The 21110-nt window shown below is 51.8% G+C and overlaps 3 protein-coding genes across 3 annotated transcripts; all 3 read right to left on the bottom strand.

Annotated features, from left to right (window-relative positions):
- Positions 1-577: 577 nt before the first annotated feature.
- JKF63_06616 (uncharacterized protein) lies at positions 578-3052 on the bottom strand (the record flags this gene model as incomplete). Its single annotated transcript, XM_067902565.1, has 1 exon — positions 578-3052. The coding sequence occupies one exon, from the start codon at positions 3050-3052 to the stop codon at positions 578-580; it is 2475 nt and encodes an 824-aa protein (XP_067757982.1).
- A 1312-nt stretch (positions 3053-4364) lies between these two features.
- JKF63_06615 (uncharacterized protein) lies at positions 4365-7190 on the bottom strand (the record flags this gene model as incomplete). The annotated part of the gene is made up of 1 exon (XM_067902564.1): positions 4365-7190. One exon carries the CDS (start codon positions 7188-7190, stop codon positions 4365-4367), a length of 2826 nt encoding a protein of 941 aa, XP_067757981.1.
- Positions 7191-18591: 11401 nt separating this feature from the next.
- Positions 18592-20526, bottom strand: JKF63_06614 (uncharacterized protein; the record flags this gene model as incomplete). The annotated part of the gene is made up of 1 exon (XM_067902563.1): positions 18592-20526. The coding sequence occupies one exon, from the start codon at positions 20524-20526 to the stop codon at positions 18592-18594; it is 1935 nt and encodes a 644-aa protein (XP_067757980.1).
- Positions 20527-21110: the final 584 nt, after the last annotated feature.

Here is a 21110-nt window from a genome sequence, read left to right as displayed (position 1 = left end):
GCAAAGGTTTACTATTGCAGCACCACCACCCCTTGTCCCCACACACCCATGGCGCCCCGCCCCTCCCCTCACGTATCGTGTAGTATCTCCTCTTACACCCCCTCCTCCTCCTCGGACAAACACACACACACACACACATGAAGATAGAAACAATAGCGAACAACCTGGAAAAAAAAGAAAACAAGCGACAATCACCCAAAGAGAAAAAACAGAAATGTTAAAAGGGGGCTAAAAATCCCCAAGAATACGGCAAATGTGTGTGTGTGTGTGTGTGTGTGTGTGCGTCAGAGGGGGGGGGGAAGCGTCTGCGTGGCAGAAGGCTTTGAGTATGATGGCGCGCGCGTGTGTGTATGTGTAGGTATAGTGTATTGTGTGTATGCGTGCGCTCATGATAACGCCAGATGTCACGGGCAGGGGTGACTTGGGTAGATATCAAGAAAAGATAATGTTCATCCTGCAGTGCGAGGAAGACACACGCAAATGAACGGACGGCATCCTCTCCATCATGTATAAAACCTCCTCGCCTTCAATCCGCTCTTTGTAGTTCCCCTCCCCCCTCCCTCTATTCCTACACCGGTTAATCGAGTGCCGGCTCGTTCGCCGGCGCAGGCGTTTCCTCCTCGGGTGCCTCCTGAGGGGGGGCAGCCTCCGCACTGGCCGCAGCCTCCGCTGACACGTCCTCCTCCGCCTTTTCTTGTTCCTTCGTCACCGTCGGCTTTGGTGGGGCTGGTTTATTCATGACTTTGGCGATGCTGTGCTCGACCTCCGCCGCCTTCTTCTCGAGGTCTGCGGTTGACAAACTCACCTCCTGCGTCTTCGGTGCCGCCAGCATGGCAGCGACCTCTTGGCTCGCCCATGTGGAAGCCGCCTCCGCGGCCGCTGCCGCCTCCCTCAACTCCTCCTCTGTGATGTGTTCCTTCTTGCCAATAAAGTCGATCGCCTTTTGCTGAGCAGCCTTCATGCGAGCGTAGAAACCCTTTGCTGCGAACTCGACATCTTCGCGCGTGCGGAAGCGGTTGTACGCACTGTCACCGATGGCTCGCAGCGCGTGGATGCGACGCTCGTACTCCTCGTACGTGGCGGCCTCGCCGTCTTCGTATAGCCACTGCTCATCCGCGTCACACTGGCGCACAAAATCGGCTGCCGCATCGGCCGTGGCGTACTCCATCAGGACGCCACCCTGCGTCAAACGGGGGCGAAAGTCGAGGATGTAACTCTCAAGCTCGTTCTTCTTTTCGCGCGTGCGGGTGATGAGCGAGTCGCGCTCATGCATCTCCACTTCCAGCTTTCGAAACTGCAGGACCGACTCGCTGGGGTGGCCGAGGATGCTGAGGTTCGGCTTCACCGACACGGCAATCGCAGACTCTTTGACTTTCTTGACCGGTACGGGCGGCGGGGCTGGCGCATCTTCGTTCTCCTTAACTGGGTCTTCGCCGTTCTCGGTGGCTGGCGCGGCGGCGGCGGCGGGAGGCGGTACCTCGTCGACCTCGTACACGTCGATCGCCTCAGCCCTCTCCACCTCCACCAAACCATCCGGTTTGATATGAATTCGGACGCGCATCTCATTTACGGCGCCCTTCTGCTTCGACGGCATGCCCGTCTGCCATTCACCGATGATGTAGCCAGAGGGCTGTACAAGGTCCTTTACTGCCTCGCTTTCGTAATCGTAGAAGGCAAAGATCTTTGGCGCACTCGAGCACGGATACCGCACGTCCAGCTTCTTCGGGTAGCTGTCAGTCGCCCCGAGCAGCTTTACAACCTTGTTCACTTGGGGCAAGAAGGGCACGGAAATGGGGGAGCGTGGGTTCTCTGAATAATAGCCCAGAAGAATCGGGTACGTTGGCAGCTCTGCTACCTTGAACTCGCGCACCTGGAACTTGGGCGAGAGCATGGCTGCCACAATAGCGCAACCGCGTGCTGTCGCCTCGGACGCGTTCAAAGTGAAACTCGGCGTGCGGCCCAGTACATCCTCCACCAGCCGCTTCATCATCGGGATGCGGCAACCACCGCCGATCATCTCAATGGAGTGGAAATCATTGCGATTTATACCGGCCTCAATGAAGCCGCGCTCTATGACAGCCCTGATGCGGTCAAGGACGCCCTGGCACAGCGACTCCATAGTGGCACGCTCGAAGGACGGGATGTTGACGTCAATGTCCATCAAGTTCTCGATATTCAGTGGCGCCGATTGGTTCGCAGACAGGAGGTACTTGAGCCGCTCGCACGACTGCAGCAGGCGCAGGCGAGCGCGCTTGTTGCTCGACACGTCCACCTTGTAGCGAGATTTGATCTCCTCGACCATGTGCTGCTGGAGGAGGTAGTCGCAGTCACGAGTTCCGTTGTTACGGTCGAAGGTGCGCGCGAGGACTTTGCAGTTCCCACGCCAGAACTTGCAGACAGAGAAGGAGGTGGCAGCGTAGCCGATGTCGAGAATGCCAACCACCTGCCCCTCCTCCTCCTTCTCCTTCAGCGAGGCACCGCGGAAGATACCGTAGTCCACAGCTGACGCAGTGGTCTCGTTGATGAGGGACATACAGTTTAGCCCCACCACGTCAGCCGCCTGATACATGAGGCGGCGCTGCTCCGCTGTGTAGTAAGACGGCACGGTGATTACAAAGTCTCGCACATCCGCCCTCACGCGCGGGTCCGTCGTAGCCGCCTCATTGACGTAGGAGCGCAGCCGCTGCAGCATCATAGCCAACACCTGCTCCGGGTAGAAGCACTTATCTTCTCCACAGTAGCTGACACTGAACATGAGGCGTCCTTCGCTGTCGCCGGTGACGTCGCATGTAAGGAACTTGCGTTCCTCATCGAGCTGGGGGTCATCAATGCGCATGCCGATGAAGCGCTTCAACAGGAAGACAGTATTCTGGGCATTCCTGACGAAGCGGTCCAACCCCTGCTCACCAATGAACCGTTCACTGTCGACGAAGGAGACAATTGTAGTCGTCTCGCGCTTGCTGACCTCGTTCGTAACGATGTCCACCCCGCCACAGCGGGTGATGGCCACCGTGGAGTTGAGATTGCCAAAATCGACGCCGAACACCGACATGATGATGGACGATGTCGTCTGTCGTTGTTGTTGTTTTCTTTTGCTTCTTCTGGGTGGTTTGACTTCTTTCGTCTCTGCTGTGCGCTCTCTCTCTCTCTCTGCTGCTGCTGCTGCACTACTTGATGGAGTGAAGAGGGAGGAAGAGATTCTTGGTAGGTAGGCAAGTACAGATATCTTAGGTGAGTGTGTGGATTGAGAGGTGTTATAATGATAAGCGTAATGCAGGGGGTGGGGGGAAGGGGGGAAGGGGCAAAGGGATGTGTGACTATGGTCCCAGATAAATGACAGTGGATGAGCACATACAAATACGTCAGTGCGTGCAAGCGTGTGAAAAAAAAGGCGTGTAGGACAGGGCAGAGGAGCCAACAGAGAGCAAAAAAAAAGAGTAAAGAGAGGCACAAGTAGAAAAAAGAAAGGGGAGATGAAGATGGAGATGGTGGATGTGGAGAGAAAGAGACGTATAGGTGGAACGGAAGCCTGATTTTAACTAGCAGGAGGCACGGCCGCACATGTACATGTACATGCATGTATATGTATATATATATATATACAGAGAGAGGGACGATGTATCACTCATTATGTTGTTTTTCTTTTCTTGTAGTTCATGTGGACTCTTTTTGCACGGATCAGAGAGGGGGAAAAAGAGACGTAATGAGTATTGGGGAGAGGGGGTGAAGAGGGGGGTGAAGGGGAGAGGGGGTGAAGGGGTAGGGGGTGAAGGGGGCCATACAGTTCTCAAGCGGTTGTAAATGTTCGCCTCTCCCTCTCTCTGAGAGTGTGGGTGTATGCGCGTAGGGAAACTAAATTCCCCTTGTCAAAAAAAAAGGGGGGAAAATACACCGGACTCGAATCCGATGGCCCACACCTCCACAGACGAACAGCAGCCCCACCCCACCCCCTTCACCACCGCTGACGCTTATGTGATGGCACCCATCGCGTCGGCCTCCGCTCACGTTTTTTGCTTCTCGACCAAACCGACACCTGTACGGTACAAGTGAAAAATGAGTCATCGCCACAGACACAACGAGGTGGCGCCACATTGGTGTACTCCTCATCACAAGAACCACCAACACCCTCACCTCGCACGCGAGCACACGCGGACGGCAGAGTAGCGAGCCGCTTTTAGCCCTCCCCCCCTCCCTCCCCCTCCTCCCCCGCCTCCAATGCCTCAGCACGAGCACAACCCCATGCCAGTCCACCGAACTACCTCCACCTCTCTCCCTGACACCGAGAAAAGGGAGAAAACAGAGAGGGCCATGGCACAAACACACAGCCACCCTTTTCGTGTGCTCCTTGTTGTCTTCCACCACCATCAGCGCCACGGGCGAGATGGAGACGATGTGACTGACCGCGCACTCGTAGCGTCGAACTCTACACCAGCCCCGGCGCCGAGGCTCGAATATCCACTCGCATTCGTCACCGCATGTGTAGCAGTGCAGTGATGCGCGGAGCGGGCAGCAGAAACCGGCGATGCCCCTGCAGACTGTGTGGCGGCGGCGTCATGAAGAGGGGCTCCTGGAGATGCCGAACCAGCCGAAGAGGGGATTCGTGCGACAGCAGTGGCAGTGGTTCCCTTCTCTTTGGTCGAAGAGAGACGACCTGTTGGATTTGTGTTGCGAAAGACGTGATACCGTGCAGTCTTCTCCTTGGCTGAGGACACCTGCCCGCCAATGCGCTGCGCTGCTGCGCTGGCCTCGCGACATACTCGCTCAAAGCAGTCCCCACGCTGCGCTTGCTGCTTGGCGTCCTCCAGGAAGGCATCAAGCTTCTTCGAAAGTTGATCCCGCTCACGCCGCAGCACCTCCGTTTCCTCCTTTGCCATCAGTGCGTCGCGGCGGGCCGCGTCGGCAGCTTGGCGAAGCTCCGGCAACTCGCGCAGACGCTGCTGGAGATCCTTCATTTGCTTGCTCCACTGCGCGTCGCCAACGCTGCGCTGCTGAAGTGCCTTCACTTCCTCGCGCAGTCCTGTGCATTCTTTTTGGATAAGCTGATACTGTTCGTGTAGGCGGATGTTCTCGCGCATCAGCTGCTCCTTGTCTTGCGTCTGACGATCCTCGGACATGCGAGCGTTCTCGAGCTCAGCACACCGAGTGCGCAGAGTCTTAACCTCCTCGTGAACTAAGGCCCGCGCCTTCTCGGATGCCCTCCAGTCGGCATGCAAGGCTGCGTAGCGCTGCTCCTGTCTCGACTTCTCATCTGCCAGCGCCGTGGCCAACTCCACCTTCTCCTTACTAAGGGCATCACAGCGCCTCTGCAGCTCCTGTGCGAGTGTGCTGCCCTCGCCAGAGGCCGCGCGGAGCTGCTCCGCTTCTGCATGTGCACGCTGCCGCTGCTCGACATCTTCCTTATGCTGAGCTCGCAGCCGCTCCAGCTCTTCCTGGAGGTCAGCGAGATCTCGTTGCAGAGTGCGGTGCTCCACCACGGCAGAGTTCTCGCGCGCTGCCGCTGCCTCCTTCTCTCGCTCCGCTGCCCGGACTGCATTCTGTGCCTCTTCAAGTCGAGACCGCAAGGATGCCAGCTCCTCCTCCATTACCTCTCGCACCCGCTGCAGACCATCGCGCTGACGCGCCTGGGCCTCCGCGAGCTCGGCGGCTGTTTGCTGCTTGTACGCCTCGTACTCCTTACTCTGTGTGCGGAGATTGTGCCCTACAACGTCCAGTTTTGCGTTTGTCTCCTCGAGTGTGCGCTGCAACGTCGTCGCCGTGTCATCTGCCACTTCACAGTCGTGCTCAAGCTGACGAACGCGGGCACTGTACTCGTCCTGCATAGTCCGCTGGGTTGCTTTCATCTCCGAAACCACTGCCTCGGCGCGCAGTCGTTCCTCGTGCAACATGCTGTGAAGCTTTTCTATCTGCGAGGAGGACTCGCGTAGCGCGGCGTCTGCCTCAGACAGAGAGCTGGACTTCTGATTACTCGCCTGCTCGTGCTGTGCACACTGTCGCTGTAGCTCCTCCAGCTGCTGCTGCATGGAGTTGTTGGCCTCCATCAGTTCCGTCATCTCCACCTCGTGGGCTCGAGCCAACGCTGTCTGGGACTCGACAAGCTGCTGCGCCTTCCCGAGCCGCTCGGTCATTATCTCGAGCTGCCGCTGCGTGTAGGCGTGCTCCTCCATCGGCACCGATCCTCCCTGTGTGGTGCGCAGCCTCATCTCAGACACAACAACCGCGTGCTCGTTCTGCAGCAAGGTGAGCTGCTGCCAGAGGTCCTTGTTCTCCGACATGACTGCCAGCAGGAACTCGTGCGTCTCACGCTCAGTACCATCGCGATATTCTATCCACTGTTTGTCTACATGGTCGAGAGTTGCCTCGGCACGCTGTAGCCTCGCGTCGACGTCTGTGGCAGCCGACAGCACAGAACTGCGCGCCACAAACAAGTTTGTCTGTGACTCTTCGCTAGACGTTGTCAAGGACTCTAACGTCGTCAACAGCCGATCGACAAGAGCCTGGTGAGTATTATGCATCTCCGTCTGCATTCGTTGCACCTCTACCGTAGGGATGAACTGCGAACGGTCCTCCAATCGGCGCTGAACCTCCTTCGGGTCCAGCCCTCTGCTCGCCTCGAGCAGCTGGAGGCGGCGCTGCAGCCGCTCCTGGCTCCATTCCGCCTCTCGCAGCGCTAGCCGCTGCTCCTCCCGCTCCGTCTGCACCTGATGTCGCTGGTTGCATTCTTTGACCAGCCTCTCCTCTAGCGCCTTGACGTCTGTTTCCGTAGCAGTCAGCTTCTCCACAACGGCGCTGTAGCGGCGGGAGAGAGAGGTGTACGTAACCTTCTGTTCATTGAGCTCCTGGCGTGCATCGGTGAGGCGGGCGTGCGTCTCCTGTAGTTCTGCCTTGAGTTGCCCCATTTCACGATGTGCCTGCTGGACCTGCTGTTGCAGGAGTCTACGCTGAAAATCCAGGCTGGCGTCACCCATGTGCGGCTGGCCAACTGACCCGAGCGGCATTCCTAGGCCCTGAGGAGTCTGCGGTGACTGCCCATGCAGACTTCGCCCAATAGAAACTTGCTGAGAAGAGCTGCCGCGTTGTGTGTTGGCGGTTGGTGTGTCGCCATTCAAGGCATGGCGATCGGCAGGGGATCCGAACATGCTCGGATCCGCTTCCTCCAAAGGGATTATGAGAGTGTCCTTCCCAGGCATCATATGACGAAATGTGTTTACCGGAAGGAAGGCGGATCGCTCTTTCTAGGGAAGAAACGGGAGGGGAGAAGAGAAAGTCGTCAACGGCTGTGTTTGTAAACGTAAGGAATGTGTCAGCAAATATGTATATAAATATATTTGTATATGTATATATATATGTGTGTGTGCGTGTGCAGGTGTGTGTGCGTGTGTCTATGCAGTAATTTAGAGTATATGGAGTGAAGTTGAAGGGAGGGGGGGGGCGCGATAAGAGTACGGCGCGCCGCCTCTAATAGTGGGCTGACCAACGCGAGGAAACACACACACACACACACCGCAAAGAACGGAGCAAATGTGGACAGGAAAAAAAAAGGAGAGGGAAAGAGAAGCGGGGAGGGGGGGGAGGAGGGGAATAACGAAGGACGTGCGTGATGAACGACACAGAGTCAAGAAACAGTGCAAGAGCGGGTCACCATGATATCAAATATCCCCAGAGTTGTGTGTTTGTATCCCCACACACAACCTCGGAGGGAGAGAGGGGGAGACACACACACAGACACACAGACAGACAGACACACAGATTCACCACACTTTCGTTTCAAATGACTGCCCTAGACAGGACACTCAGTCACGGGGGGGTTCAAGACTTTTCTGAGCAAGAGTACACACATAGGTATATAGCATTTACTAAATTTTACATACACATACACATGTACATATATATATATATTATATATATAAGCACTGAGTTGGGTGAATAAATAATAAAGGACCCCACGCCATTCAAGGACCGCTTGTTGTTGTTGTTGTTGTTGCTTGGATTCAAGTATGCACACACACGGACACACACACACAGACACACACACAGATGCACACACGCCCAGGAGCGCAAGGAGTGACTCGCTGTCATCAAAAAAAAAGAGAAAAAGAAAAAAATAAAGATAACCGGAAGCTCGATATAAGGAAAAAAAAGGAGAAAGAGGAGAAGAAGAGAGACTATACAGAGACGGTCGATCACAGTAGAGAAGTGGAAGTGGCGTAGAGGAATGTACTCGCGCATCCAAGCGAAGAACATGCATGCGCGTGAGACAGATAAAGCATCACCGGCACCCGGCGGTGGCGCACACCGAGAAGAGGAGGGAGGGGAGTTGGTGGAGAGAACACACAAAAAAAAAACACAGAAGAAACCATTTTTGATTTACTCTCGCATCGATGCAGCACACAGACACAAGGCAAAACACTTGAAGAAAAAAAAGGTGGAAGAGGAAGTAGGCCCAGATGATGAACGACGAGAAGGAAAGAAAGAAGGTTGGGGGAGGAGAGGGGGGGGAGAGGGTGGTGGGAGGGGAAAGACAGCAGCACATGCAGACGACAAGAAGGAATCAACGAGCATCTCCTGTGCGCGACCTCCGACACGCCAGTACTTGACAGCTCACAGGAGCAGTGAACACAGAACTGAAAGAGGAATTTTAAAAAAGGAGTGTGTGGACGTGAGAAGTCTAAACATGGGAAAGGGGGAGAATAAATGTACACACACTCACACACACGCGCACATATACACACATACAAACATGTATGTATGTGTATATATATGCGTATATATCTATGTATGTGTGTGTATGGATGTGTGTGTGTGTGTGTATTTTGGGTATGCTGTGCACATTTCAAGGACGTTACCCACCTAAAACACAAAACAAAAAGGGAGGGGGGGGAACAACGAATTACTCGATTCGATGATCACATCAACGTACAGCGGAAGGCAGTGCGAACAAAAAAAAAAAGAGAGGGCAAAATAAAGTTGGTCAAGAGGCGGAAGATGAGAGCAAGACCGAATGTGCATAACGAGAGAATCACATTTGGTAGCACATCGAAGAGAGCGACAGACTGAAGACCGAGAAGAAGGAAAAAGGGAAAAAGGGGGGGAGGGACACTTTAAAATACAGAAAATAACAACAAAACTGCAAAAAGGAGACGTCTACGAAAAGAAAAGGGGGAGGGAAACGAAGGAGAGGGAAAAGAGCAAGAGGCGAGAGAGACACACACACACACACATGTCGGCTCATGAACAAAGAACATTTAAAAACGCTCGCCAGCCTGCTTCATGGCCGAGACGTCATACTTTCATGACATTACAAAGCTGGCGCACTACAGCCCATCCTTGCGGTCAGAGCCAATCGAAAAGAAGTCAATTCGGTTGCCACTAGGGAAAAAGGGGGGGGGGCAGAGGGATGACGACGATCTCCATCCCATGACACAAACCCTTTATGTACATGAACGGCACAAAAAGTGCTAGCTGGGAAAGAATAAACATAAAACAAGAAATCGTTGGGGAGAGAGAGAGAGGGGGGAGGGGGAAGGAGGAAGCAAGCCAATCCCTTCAAAGCTAGATGATTGAGCTGCATAAGCCAACATGGGAGGAAAGGGGGAAAAAGAGAGGGTGGAGATGAGAGAATTACACACATCACCCTCAACCCACCCACCCACCCCCAACCCTTTTTTTCTCTCTCTCACCCCTCCCCTACTCACAAGACACATACCACACGTACAAAGTGGATCAGCGATGCCAAATTATAGTCGCTTTCTCTCTCCCCCCCTTTCGCTTTTTTTATTGGTTTTGTTTGGAGGTGGGGGTTGTCCCCTTTTTTTGTTGTTTGGGCTTAGGCCAGTCTTTTTTTTTTTGACGAGACACACACACACACACACACACACACACACAGAAGAGGAGGAGAGAGGAGGGGGGGAAGGGGGAAGAGAGAGCGCGCAGCAAAACAGACATGAGTTATGAGAGAGAGAAGAAAAGCGTGTGTGGCATGCTCATGTACACGTGTTTGTTACATACAGGGTAATAAACAAAAGGCTGCCAGAAGATCATCTGTCAAACAAAATGTGACGCATGAAAAAAAAGAGACAGAGACAGAGGCGGGAGGGGGGACGCCAGTCGAAACGATGCAATAAATAAATTTAAACTTCGTGTACGTGCATATGTGTGTTTGCGCGCCCACGCACACAAACTCAAAAAAGACGCAGGATGAGCTCAGAGGGAAAAAAAAACAAAATTCTTGGAAACACACCGAGTCCGTGTGTGCTTAAATAGGTACAAGCGGCACATGACGGAACGAGAGGTAAGGACAAAGACGAAGGCAGGGGTGCTCGACGCTTTCAAAATAAAATATTTGTATATAAATATATGTGCGTGTCTGTGTGTGTGTGTGGGTGTGTGTGTGTGTCAGTGTCACCGTCTGCGCCTATAATTTAAAAGTGGAGATTTTTTTAAAGTTCAAACGAAAAAAAAGAAAGAAAACACGAAGGAGAAAAACAAACAACGGAGAATGTAAAACGGAATACAAAAACAAAACAATAAAAAAACGGACGTGAAAAAAAATTATAAGACGAAGAAAACAAGAGAAATGTGGGTTTAAGTCAAGCAAACAGCGACAATTGCAAGACAACGGCAACAATAACAGCAGAAGATCGGAGAGGGCAGGTACACCGTGGGGCGTGGTGGGGTGGCGGCGTGTGTGTGTGTGTGTGTGTGCGTGTAGCTCATGTAAAGTGTATGAGTGAACATGGACAAAAGAAAGCCTGCAAAGAAAGTGGGAAAACGGATGAATTACGAGAGAGAAGACGGACCCAATGGCAGATAAATTTAGGGGAGGGGGGATAACAAGCGAACAGAAAGGAGGAGAAAGAAACAGGAAAGGGAGTGTGTGGCAGTGTGATTAGCGCGGTGGGGGGGAGGGGGGGGGGCAATTAAAGAACACAAAGGGGCACACACACACACACGGAGAAAAAGAGAGACCAAAATATAAAGGTGGCCCGTAAACGTCCCTGCGACAGGAGAATGAGAAAATGGAGCCATCGAGGAAAACACGAAGAAGAAAAATGGGGTTATGAGCAAAAAGCTCAAAGAAAACCATGAGAGAAAACCGTGTGTGTGTGTGTGTGTGCGTGCGGCCCCTCCCGCCGGGCACTGCTCTCCAAACCAAACCAACTGCCGCACAAATCTCTTCCACGAGGAAGAAGAGTGCGTGAAACCACGTTTGAAAAACGCACTCTCTTTTTGATCCCCCTGTTTTTTTTTTAGCTGCCTACCGTTCAGCACGATGAATTCTGTCACCCTAACAAAATAGAAAATATAGAATACAGTTCGAAAAAACAAAAAGACAAGGTGCAACATGACAACACAACTCGCATATCTCCTAGGTGGCTCACGATTTCTTCTCTCTCTTTCCGACATTTTGTCTGCCGCTGCCGTTGCGGCGCCCCTCCCCCCCCCCTTTGCCCGCACCCCCCACCAACGATTTCACTGCTCTATTGATGCCGCTGTTCGGTTTACTTGATGCTCGCCACCCAAAAAAAAAACTCCATCTTTGATGGATAGTAGATGAAAAAAATGCACAGAACAAGACAGGAGGCGAGATCAAGTCGTAATCAGGGCAATGGGAGCGGACCTCCAGCCCACCACGCATAAAAAAATAAAAATAAAAGATGTACGGGGCAGCACACGGTGAGGAGAGGGGGGGGGGAGACGTGACGGGAGAGCGTGTAAACACAAAGGAGAGAGGGGGAGGGGGGTGGTCAAGTTAAAAAATGAGAAGAAGAAGAGACCCGAGTTTGAACAGGAACGAAAACGTCAAGGCCACAGGAGAGGGACAACTTTATACAAAAACAGGTAAAATAAGAACATCGAAGGCGCTTCATGTAGAGTTTTTTAATAAAAAGAGAGAGTAAAAGACACACACACGTTAGAGGGAGGGGGAGGGGGGAGAGAAAAAAGGCGGGAAGGAAAAGGAGGGGAGGGAGTGTTGCGGCGAGAGTGGGGGGGGGGACCCAAACTTACTTGACCAGACACAAGTCAGGCAGATCAAAAAGACTAGACATTTTTTTCAAGAAAAATGAGACAACAATCGCCAGAAGGGAGGGAGGGAGGGAACCTCCCAGAAAACGAAGAAAGACGGAGATTTAAAAAAAAATGAGAGAGTTCAGAGAGCCGACACAACTATAAGTGGGGGAAGAGAGGGAGAAGAGGGGAAAGGGGGGAAAGGGGGGCACCGGGGAGAGTATTGGACAGAGACAAGCTCAACAAGTGTATGGGGGGGGGGGGGGCGAGGAGGAAGAGGAGGAAGAGGAGGAAGAGGAGGAAGAGGAGGAAGAGGAGAAAAAAGTCTGGAGCCATTTTCCTATATGGAAAAAAATGCAAACAAAATGAGACCAGTGACCGAAAAGGAAAGGCAGAGACAGGGAGAGACAGAGACAAGGACCCAGGGCAAGAGAGAGAATCACGCAAACACACACGGACGCGCGCACGGCTAGAACAAGGGATGAGTGGAACAGGACGAAGTGGAAAAAAAAAACACAACGATACAAGCGCGGGAAAAAAAAAAGAGAGCAGTAGTCCTCGTATACCAGCAATAAATCGTTCACAGACAGAGATGCGCACACACACACGCACACACGGGCGCAAGTCGAAGTTCATCCATCACTGAGAAAGAGAACACAAGTGCCCTGGGGAGTGGGACAGCGACAACACTCTCTCCTGCCCCCTTAAATCCCCTCCCTCCTTCCCACAGACACGCACGCACACACCCTGCCACCCCCCCCCTCTCCGATATGGGGTACACGTGGAGAAGGGAAAAGAAGAAAAAGAACCCACATACGCTTGCCAGATTGGGGACACCGGCCCAAGTCGTGAAATCAGAAAAAAACTGAAGAAAGCGGGAGGAAAACAGACAGACCGGAGATCGACAGAATCTAACGGCAAGACAGGCGCGACAAGGCACGACAAACAAAAAAAAGAATCATCGGGGTGAGGGGAGGGGGGAGGTTAAAAATCTCCTACACAGGCGTACGCAAGCACACGCTATATCAGCCTCCACTCATTTAAAAAAAACAAAGAAAAAAACATACACCTGTCACGAGAGTGAGCGCGCAAGAGCGCATGACCCATCCGAATGGAAGGAGGAGGAGGAACACAAAACTGAAGAAGCAACGAGACCCCAAGACATCCAGAAAGAAATCCCCAAGTTATAGAGCGAGAGTAAACGCATAACCAAACAGAAAACCCAGAGGTACGCATAATCAGGCGCACACAGACACACACACGCACAGAGTTCTCGAGCAGAGATTTTTTTCTCTCACGAACTCTGAAGAAGTCAAAGGGAAAAAAAAAACAACAGAAAAAAATAATCGGTGTAGGCTTCAAGGGAGGGGGGAGGGAGGGAGGGGGGGAAGAGAATACGGTGTGACCATGTACATCTCCCCCCACCCCCGCACCCCCCACCCCTATCCACCAAACAGGTGGGGGAGAAAAAAAGAAAAGCACGTGTATCGTGCATGTCATAAGACAACTGCATCAGGTGATATTTTTTTTAAAGAAAGCACAGAAAGAGTGGCCAAAAAAAAAAAGAAGGAACGCATACACCAAATGGGAGAGGAGAAAAAGAGGGGGAAAAAGTGTGCGTAGAACGAACGCGCTTTCGTTTATTTGTTTGGATTACAAAGCTCGATGCCTCTTACGATGTTGAACGCCCGCCTTCCCCCACCCCCTCTGACACTCAAAATATACGCACATATTTGAAGCACGTGTGTGTATGGGTGTGTGCGTGCGTGTGTGTGTGCGTGTGTGTGTGCGTGAGTGGGTGAGAGCGAGAGCGAGAGACGAAAAAGAGGAAAAAGAAGAGGAAGGAGGACAAGAGGACAAGAGGACAAGAGGAAAGAGGACAAGAGGACAAGAGGACAAGAGGACAAGAGGACAAGAGGAGCATCATCATCATCAAACAAAAAAAAAACGGAGAGTGGCAAGTAGGGAAGGATGGAGAGGGGAGAGGCAGCAAATGGGAGAAACGGCTCCACTCCATCTGTATATATAAAGAGAACACATGCACAACACACACACACATACACATACAAATACATATACATATACATCACTAAAAAAAAACTAACACAGAGAAAATACACGCATCCCCCTCCCCCTCCTCCTTCGGGGAAGTGGCAGGGAGGAACAAACGCGCACACAAAGCACAAAAAAATGAGAAAACAAAAATGCCCTGAGAGATGAGCGCATGTCGCAGTGATAACGATAATACACCAGAGTTGTCGTGATAAGCAAAGAGACAAGGAGAAAAAGAAGGGGAAAGGGGGGCAGAAGCGGCTTTGAAGTTGATACACGAGCCTGCGTGCATCACTCAGTGGGCATGCGACGAAGCAAACAAAAAAAAAGAGTTGAAGGGGTACAACACTTCAAGGATAAACGGAGATGAAAAAAAATGACGAGCCGGCGGAGCAGACGGGGGATGCAACCCTTCTTTTCTTTCAGGCGGTCGCGCTCGCCCCCACTCCTATATGCCCTAGTGATGGGAGGGAGGGGGAAAAAAGTGGGGGGGTCTCATCTATTTGTAAAGTGTGAGGAGGTGTCAGAGAGGGGGAAGGAGGGAGATACGAGGTGGATGAAAAGCAAAAAAAAAAGAAACAGCAAGAGCCCAGACGATGTGCTTAGACTTGGTTGGAGAGAAGGGCACACGCACAGGTGAAGAGCAGAGAAGCGAAACGGCGACATAAACAAAAATAACGAACAACAGCAAAAAAAAACAGAGTAACAGAAATTTATGCAATCAGCGTACCGCTTCTACAAGGGTTTCGCTTGCTTCCCTTCCCCTCCCTCTCTCTCCCCCTTGAACAGACCCTCGGCTGCTTTTTTTTTCTGATGGAGTCAATTCGCTGGGCCAAAGTGCGCCACTATGCAAAGCCGGGGCGCGCACGTAAAATCAGAAAAAAAAAGGGGAGGTGAACTTCGCGCTCACGAGATGCTCACGGGTCCTCCTCTTCCTCTCCCGTGCGCGCGAACAAGAAAAAAAAACCTGCACAATCCACACAACAAAATAAAATACGAAAAAAAAAGTAGAGAGAAAACATTGACAAAACACTGCCGGCACACATGAAGTGACCGTCCCCGTCCACTCGCCCACGAATACACACGGGGCTTTTTTTGTTCCATTCGTGGCGATCACCCGAAGAAAAAAAAGGGGGGGGGGAAGAGAAACTGTCAACCAGACACACTACCAAAACTAATAATAATCATAATAATACTATAAATATATAAATATAAAGAAAAAAATACAAACAGACGCTCGTGAGCACGTGTCTAGATGCCGCTGCTACCGAGTGTTATGAAAGGATGTGAGTGGAACAAGAGAGGTGTGTTGACTAGCTGATGCGTTTACTGATGCCGGTGTGTGCGTGCGTGTGTGTGTGTGTGTGTGTAGGCGTGACACCTTTTCCAAACCAAAACAAGGATACCCCCCCACACACACACACACAGACGCAAAAAAAAAAACGTATAAAGTCGGGCCAACGCTCGCAAGCATCAGCCATCGTGCGCATTTGTCTGTCATGGATGTTTCGCTTTTTTGTTGTTTGGTTGCTTTTCTTTGCTCCTGCATCTACCCCATGTTTACTTGGTTCTTAGTTGCACGTCGCATGTCCCTGTCTGTCTTTATTCTCCCTCACCCCCTCCCCTCTTGAGGAGGAGGAGGAGGGGGTGAGGTGGTGACATAAAAAAGAAGGTAAGAGGACAGCGTTGTGCGCTTGGCCTCAATACGTAAGGTTTCTTTTTTTGCTGCTCTTGACGATGATGTGAACACCCTCCCCCTCCCCCCCGCCGCCGATGTTTTTTCCCCTCCTCATTATTCTTTGCTTCGTTTATTGTTTCCCCTTTTTTGTTTCGTGTTGTTGCTGCTTAAAGGTCATCGTGTCTCTCTCTCTCTCATTATACGTACATGTTAAACCCAAGCCCTTTGAGAATTTGCTTTTTCGACGGGAAGGAGAGAGGGAGGAAGAGGGAGGAAGGGGGAGGGGGGGTGGCGGGGGGGAGGTGGATTGCATTATACAAAAACGAACAGTGAAACAAAACAAATGACGTGTGAAGTTGGAGCCGAGAAGTGCCCATATAACGCGTGCATGGACAATGTGGTAGAGGAGAGAGAAAGGGGGGAAGGGAGGGGAGGGGGGGGGAGGAGGGGAGCTGCGGTAGCGCACACGTCCGTAACGTAAACAGACCAGGAAGAAAAAAAAAGAAGGGAAATCAAGTGAAGCCAAAACGAAAAGTGGAGAAGACGAGAGGCCATGAAGAATAAAATTACCCGCATCATTGCACCACCACCACCACCACCACCGCCCTGCACCAATACACACACACACACAAAGAGAGAGAAAAAAGGCGAAAGGGGCAAAAAATTGGAAGAAATGTTTGGAGAATCGAAAAAGTAAAGAAAAAAAATAAAGAACATTCAATAAGCAAACACGGGGAAAAGAAAACCCAAAGAGACGAAAGGACAAAAAAAAAGAGGAGGAGGGGGAGGGAGGAGGAGGAGCGTCGATGATAATCGATACACATTCGTTTAGTTTTTCTCCCCTTTTCCCTTTGAGTAGTGAAGCACGAAGCGCCATTACATACACAAAAAAAAAAGTAATGGTGGCATCGATGACAAACCATATAAAAGACAAAACACAACTTTCATGAGAACCACAGAGAGACGCACAAACGGGAAGAGGAGAGGACGCACACATAAACACACACACACACACACAAACATGTATACATATATGTGTGTGTGTGTGAATGCATATATGGTGTGTGTAGATACAGAAAAAAAAAAGAGAATTAAAGTGAAGAGAAGCTTGATAGAATGGGTGTGTTCATCGGAGAAAGACACAGTGGAAAAAAAAACAACAGAGAACCGAAAGAGGCATACACACTCAAAAAAAAAACAACCCGAGAACAACAGAAAAAAATCGAAAACGGCAAATCAAGAAAAAAAATGTCGGAGAGAAGAGAAAAAGGGGGGCCGCCATTTTTTTTTACAAGAGAAAAAATGAGAGGGGTACCACCGTGTGAGCACGTTCTCTGTATGTTGTTTATGTGCTCCGGTGCGGACTGAAGGGGGACGTCGAGGGTACAAGGAAAATGATAGAGATCCATATATTTAAAAAAGGAAAACAAAAAGGGGGGAAGAAAAAAATTTTTCATACCACCGAAAAATCCACACGCGCTGGGGGGATACGCGTACACGAGAGAATATGGAGATGAGCAACAACGAAACAACGAACGGGGAACAAAAAAAAACGTGAAGCCGGGAAAGTTTTTTTGTTTGTTGGTTCCTTTTTTTATATACACAGCATTCGCGCGAACAACAAGAAGGGGGAGAGGGAGGGGGCTCTGGGTGCAGAAAAAAAAACGGTGGGTGATGGGGGGAGAGAGAAATCGAAGTGCAGAGAGAGAGTGGAAGGGGACAGAGGGGATAAAACGACAGAAACTTTTTTTAAAAGACTTCTGAAGAAGTGAGCGAATCGATCCACCACCACCACCACCACCACACATCACACACCACGAAAGATGACAGTAAGCAGCCAGAACGACAACGGTATGCACACATGTAAAAAAAGAAGAGGCATATTTTTTAAAGGCATTACGCCACCACTGCCAGAAAGTATTAGCGTGTGTGTGTGTGTGTGTGCGTGTGTGTGTGTGTGTGTGTGTGTGTGTGTGTGTGAAGGGGGAGGGGGAGGGGGGGCTTGAGCGATATGCACCACCACAACCCCCTGTCACGTCCTTGGTAGCCCCTCCTGGTTTTTGGATTTCTTTTTTTTACATCATCCCTTTATTAGCTGCTCCTTCGCTCCCCTTTTATCCTCCTCTCTTGCAGTCCTCCTTCCTCTTCGCTAAGTGCTGCTTTTGTTGTCCACTGTGTTTTCGTATCTGCGGATGTGCGCAATGGACGAGATGAGAAGCACTCGAACGCCTTTCGGAGGGGGAAAGGGGGGGTGTCCCTGTTCTCTCCATTCTTGATTATTTTTTTCTGTGTCGTTATTGTGGTAACGAAGAGAAAGAGGAGGACTCCCCCCCCCCTCCACCTAGAACTTGCTCTGTGTTACTCTTCTTGTTACCAGAGCCACTTCATTGCTCAACTGTCCCCCCCCCCAAAAAAAAAAACATAAAGATGAAGCGCAGAGGCGGCGGCAGCGATTTGTTTCAGCGTAGTGATCAAACACACAATACATACATGCACACACACAACACACACATACATATGTCGACACCATTACTGTACACATCACGTGCCGTGTATAGGCCAGCCGCGAGCGAAAATCCCCGAGGTAATTCAGACGGTAACAAACGGGCGACCAGAAAAAAAAAACAAAAAAAGAGCCCGCAAGAAGAATACGAAATCACGCTGAACACCAACAACTGCGCAAAAAAAGGGGTAAGACACACACACACAAAAAAAAAAAAAAAGAAAGTGACGGTGCTGTTTTTTTTTATCGGGGGAGGAGGAGGAGGCGGAAGGGGAGCATAAATCTGATGATTGGAAGGGAGGGGGGGGGGAGGCGCACTCGACCCACTCCCTTCTGCGTACTGAACGCGCACTCAAGATGATGACGGCGGCATCTCCCCGGCCCCGACGGGGCCGAGGACCGTGGCCTCGGAAGCCCCGCGCGGCAAATACAGAAGCGTGCCGACAGATTTCGTGCGCGTCAACGTCTGCATGGCGAAGGGCGTGAGTGAAATAGAGAAAGACGGATTTGCCGGATGCGAGCTCATGGACCCTCCCGTTGTGCGCAACTGCTGTGCCACCGCCTCCTGTAGCTTCGCAGACGCGGCCGTGTTCAGGATCCCCTCGATTGAGGTGGACAACACCGTATTGGATGTCACGCCATTGAGCACAGTCGCGTTGGATGCATTGCTGGTGTTGCTGTTCACCGTGTCAGGAGAATTGGTGTGTCGGTGATGCGAAACCGGCTCCGTGGTGGTAGTGGTGGAGCTACCGCTACGTTGTGCCTGCCCGCCCACCTCCTCTTTTTTTGCAATACTATTGTTGCCGTTGTGATTCGTGGACTGGATCGCGTTGCTCGAGGCACTGCTGATGTTATTATTGCTGTGGTTCTGTGGCTCGCGCTTGCGAGGTGCCCGCTTGAAGTCGCCCTGCACATTCGGATCCACGTGTACGACGTGGATAAAACTGCAACGCTCGCCACAATTGCACATGCCACTGTTTTCGTAGCTGTCGCAGCACATCGGAGCTGTGTTTCTAGCCGGCGTCTGCGCTGACGCTCCGGCCGTCAAGAGAACCCTCTCGGAGGCAATCACAATACTTTGACCATCCAGCTGGATCACCTCCAGCTTCTCGCCGGCCGGCATGCGGGGGTACGTGCAGAAAGTCTCGTGGCGCCAGATGTAGTTCACGTGAATAGGGTGTGCTTCCAGCTTGGTGTAGTTGCAATCCGCGTGTACGAACTTGCAGCTGCCCCCCATCGCGCAGCTCTGAGGCTCGTGTGGGCGGTAGTTGCGGCACAGCACAAGACGGGTGATATTCAATCGCGCAGGTGGCAGGTGCACCACACAACTTGTTGGTACGTTGTAAATGAGTTTGAAGTCGGGGTCGAAGACCTCCAGCACAGCCTTGGTGCTTAACATCTCATGGAGTGTAGCCTGGTTCTCGCGGCGAGCGGAGACGTTGTTGTTATTGTTGGGGTTGCTGCCACTGTTGGAGTGGGGCTGGTTACCTGTTATCGCCGTAGGGAGGCCGTTGACGGCGCCGCATATGTGCGGGGATGCGCTGGGCAAGGGGCCCTGTATCGCGTAAGGTGTGGTCGAGGTGCTTCCCATGGACCCCGGTGCGATCGCGAGGGGGCCGTTGCTCAAGAATCCAGCTGATGCTGCTGCTGATGCGTAGAAGGGATATTCCGAAGCCGCTGGGCCACTGCTCGTCGCTGAAGAACCCGAGCGAAAACCTCCGGTAGGCGGAGTGGAGGTCAGCCTCGTTGGAGTGCCCTTGGAATCGAGGGTGTAAAGGGTAGCCCCCCCCTGGTGCTGCATCTGCACAATGTTCGCAGAAGTTGCCGGCGCAGGGCCGCCAGCGGCAGCCATCACCGGGGCACCTGTAGAGGAAGAAAGGTAGTACCTCAGGCCGTCATGAGTATGGATGGTGGTGGTGGGCTTGCCGGAAGCGCCGTGCTGCTGCTGCTGCTGCTGCTGCTGCTGCATGAAGACCTCGTAAGGAAGAATGGGAGCGCCATCGAAAGAGCCTAACGACATGCCACCCATGGGGATTTGCTGCGACGACGCAGACGGGCGTTGCATCTGTACACCAGACGTATCCACCAACGAGTAAATCGATGGGTGCCCAATAAACTGTTGTTGCTGCTGCTGCTGTTGCTGCTCAGCTTGTGTCTGCGACGTGTGGGTGTTGGTCACCATGAAGTGTGGATGAGGAAACTGCAGCTCTGTCGATGGGCCGAAGCTAGAAATGGGCATGGAGCACCCAAAGAGCCCGGACACATCTTCATAGACGGGAGAGAACATGATTGCGCAGGGAAGGGGGGGGGAGAGGGGCTGAGCGTCGAGCGTACGGGGGGGGGGGAGCAAGAATCAGAAGCGCAGATACAGACAATCTTCAGTCGTGCAAAGCGGAAAAATAAAAAATAATTGGGCGAGACAGAAAAATTGAGGAGAGGGAAAAGAGGAGGAGAGGGGGAGAAGGGGGACGGCGAAGGAGGCGAGCGTAAAGGTGTTCAAAGGCCGTTAAACAAGGAAATGGAGGGGAAGGGAGGGAAGAAAGAGAAGAGACCAGAAAAAAACAACGGAAAAAAAAACAAGAAGACAGTTAACACACGTTTGCGGGTCCTCTCTGACCTCCCCTGTGTCTTTTCCTCCTTTCCTGAGGCAATTGTAGTAGTCGGCCTTTCCGTCAGTCTCGTGTATTCGCCTTTCTAAGCCCGCACACAACTTTTTCCTTTGTTTTTATTTGTCTTACCACCACCACCCCCTCTGCTGTTACTGTTGATGCCTTTTGAAGATGTGAAAAACTGTGTGCCTTTACCTTTGCCTCTGTGTGACAGAGCAACGACGACGGGGGGGCAAGAAAGACGAAGCGCTTGTATAGATAT

The sequence above is a fragment of the Porcisia hertigi genome, chromosome 18 (assembly GCF_017918235.1).
Source record: "Porcisia hertigi strain C119 chromosome 18, whole genome shotgun sequence".
Lineage (NCBI taxonomy): Eukaryota > Euglenozoa > Kinetoplastea > Trypanosomatida > Trypanosomatidae > Porcisia > Porcisia hertigi.
The sequence above is the reverse complement of the archived record's forward strand: the minus strand, read 5'-3'. Positions and strand labels throughout refer to the sequence as shown.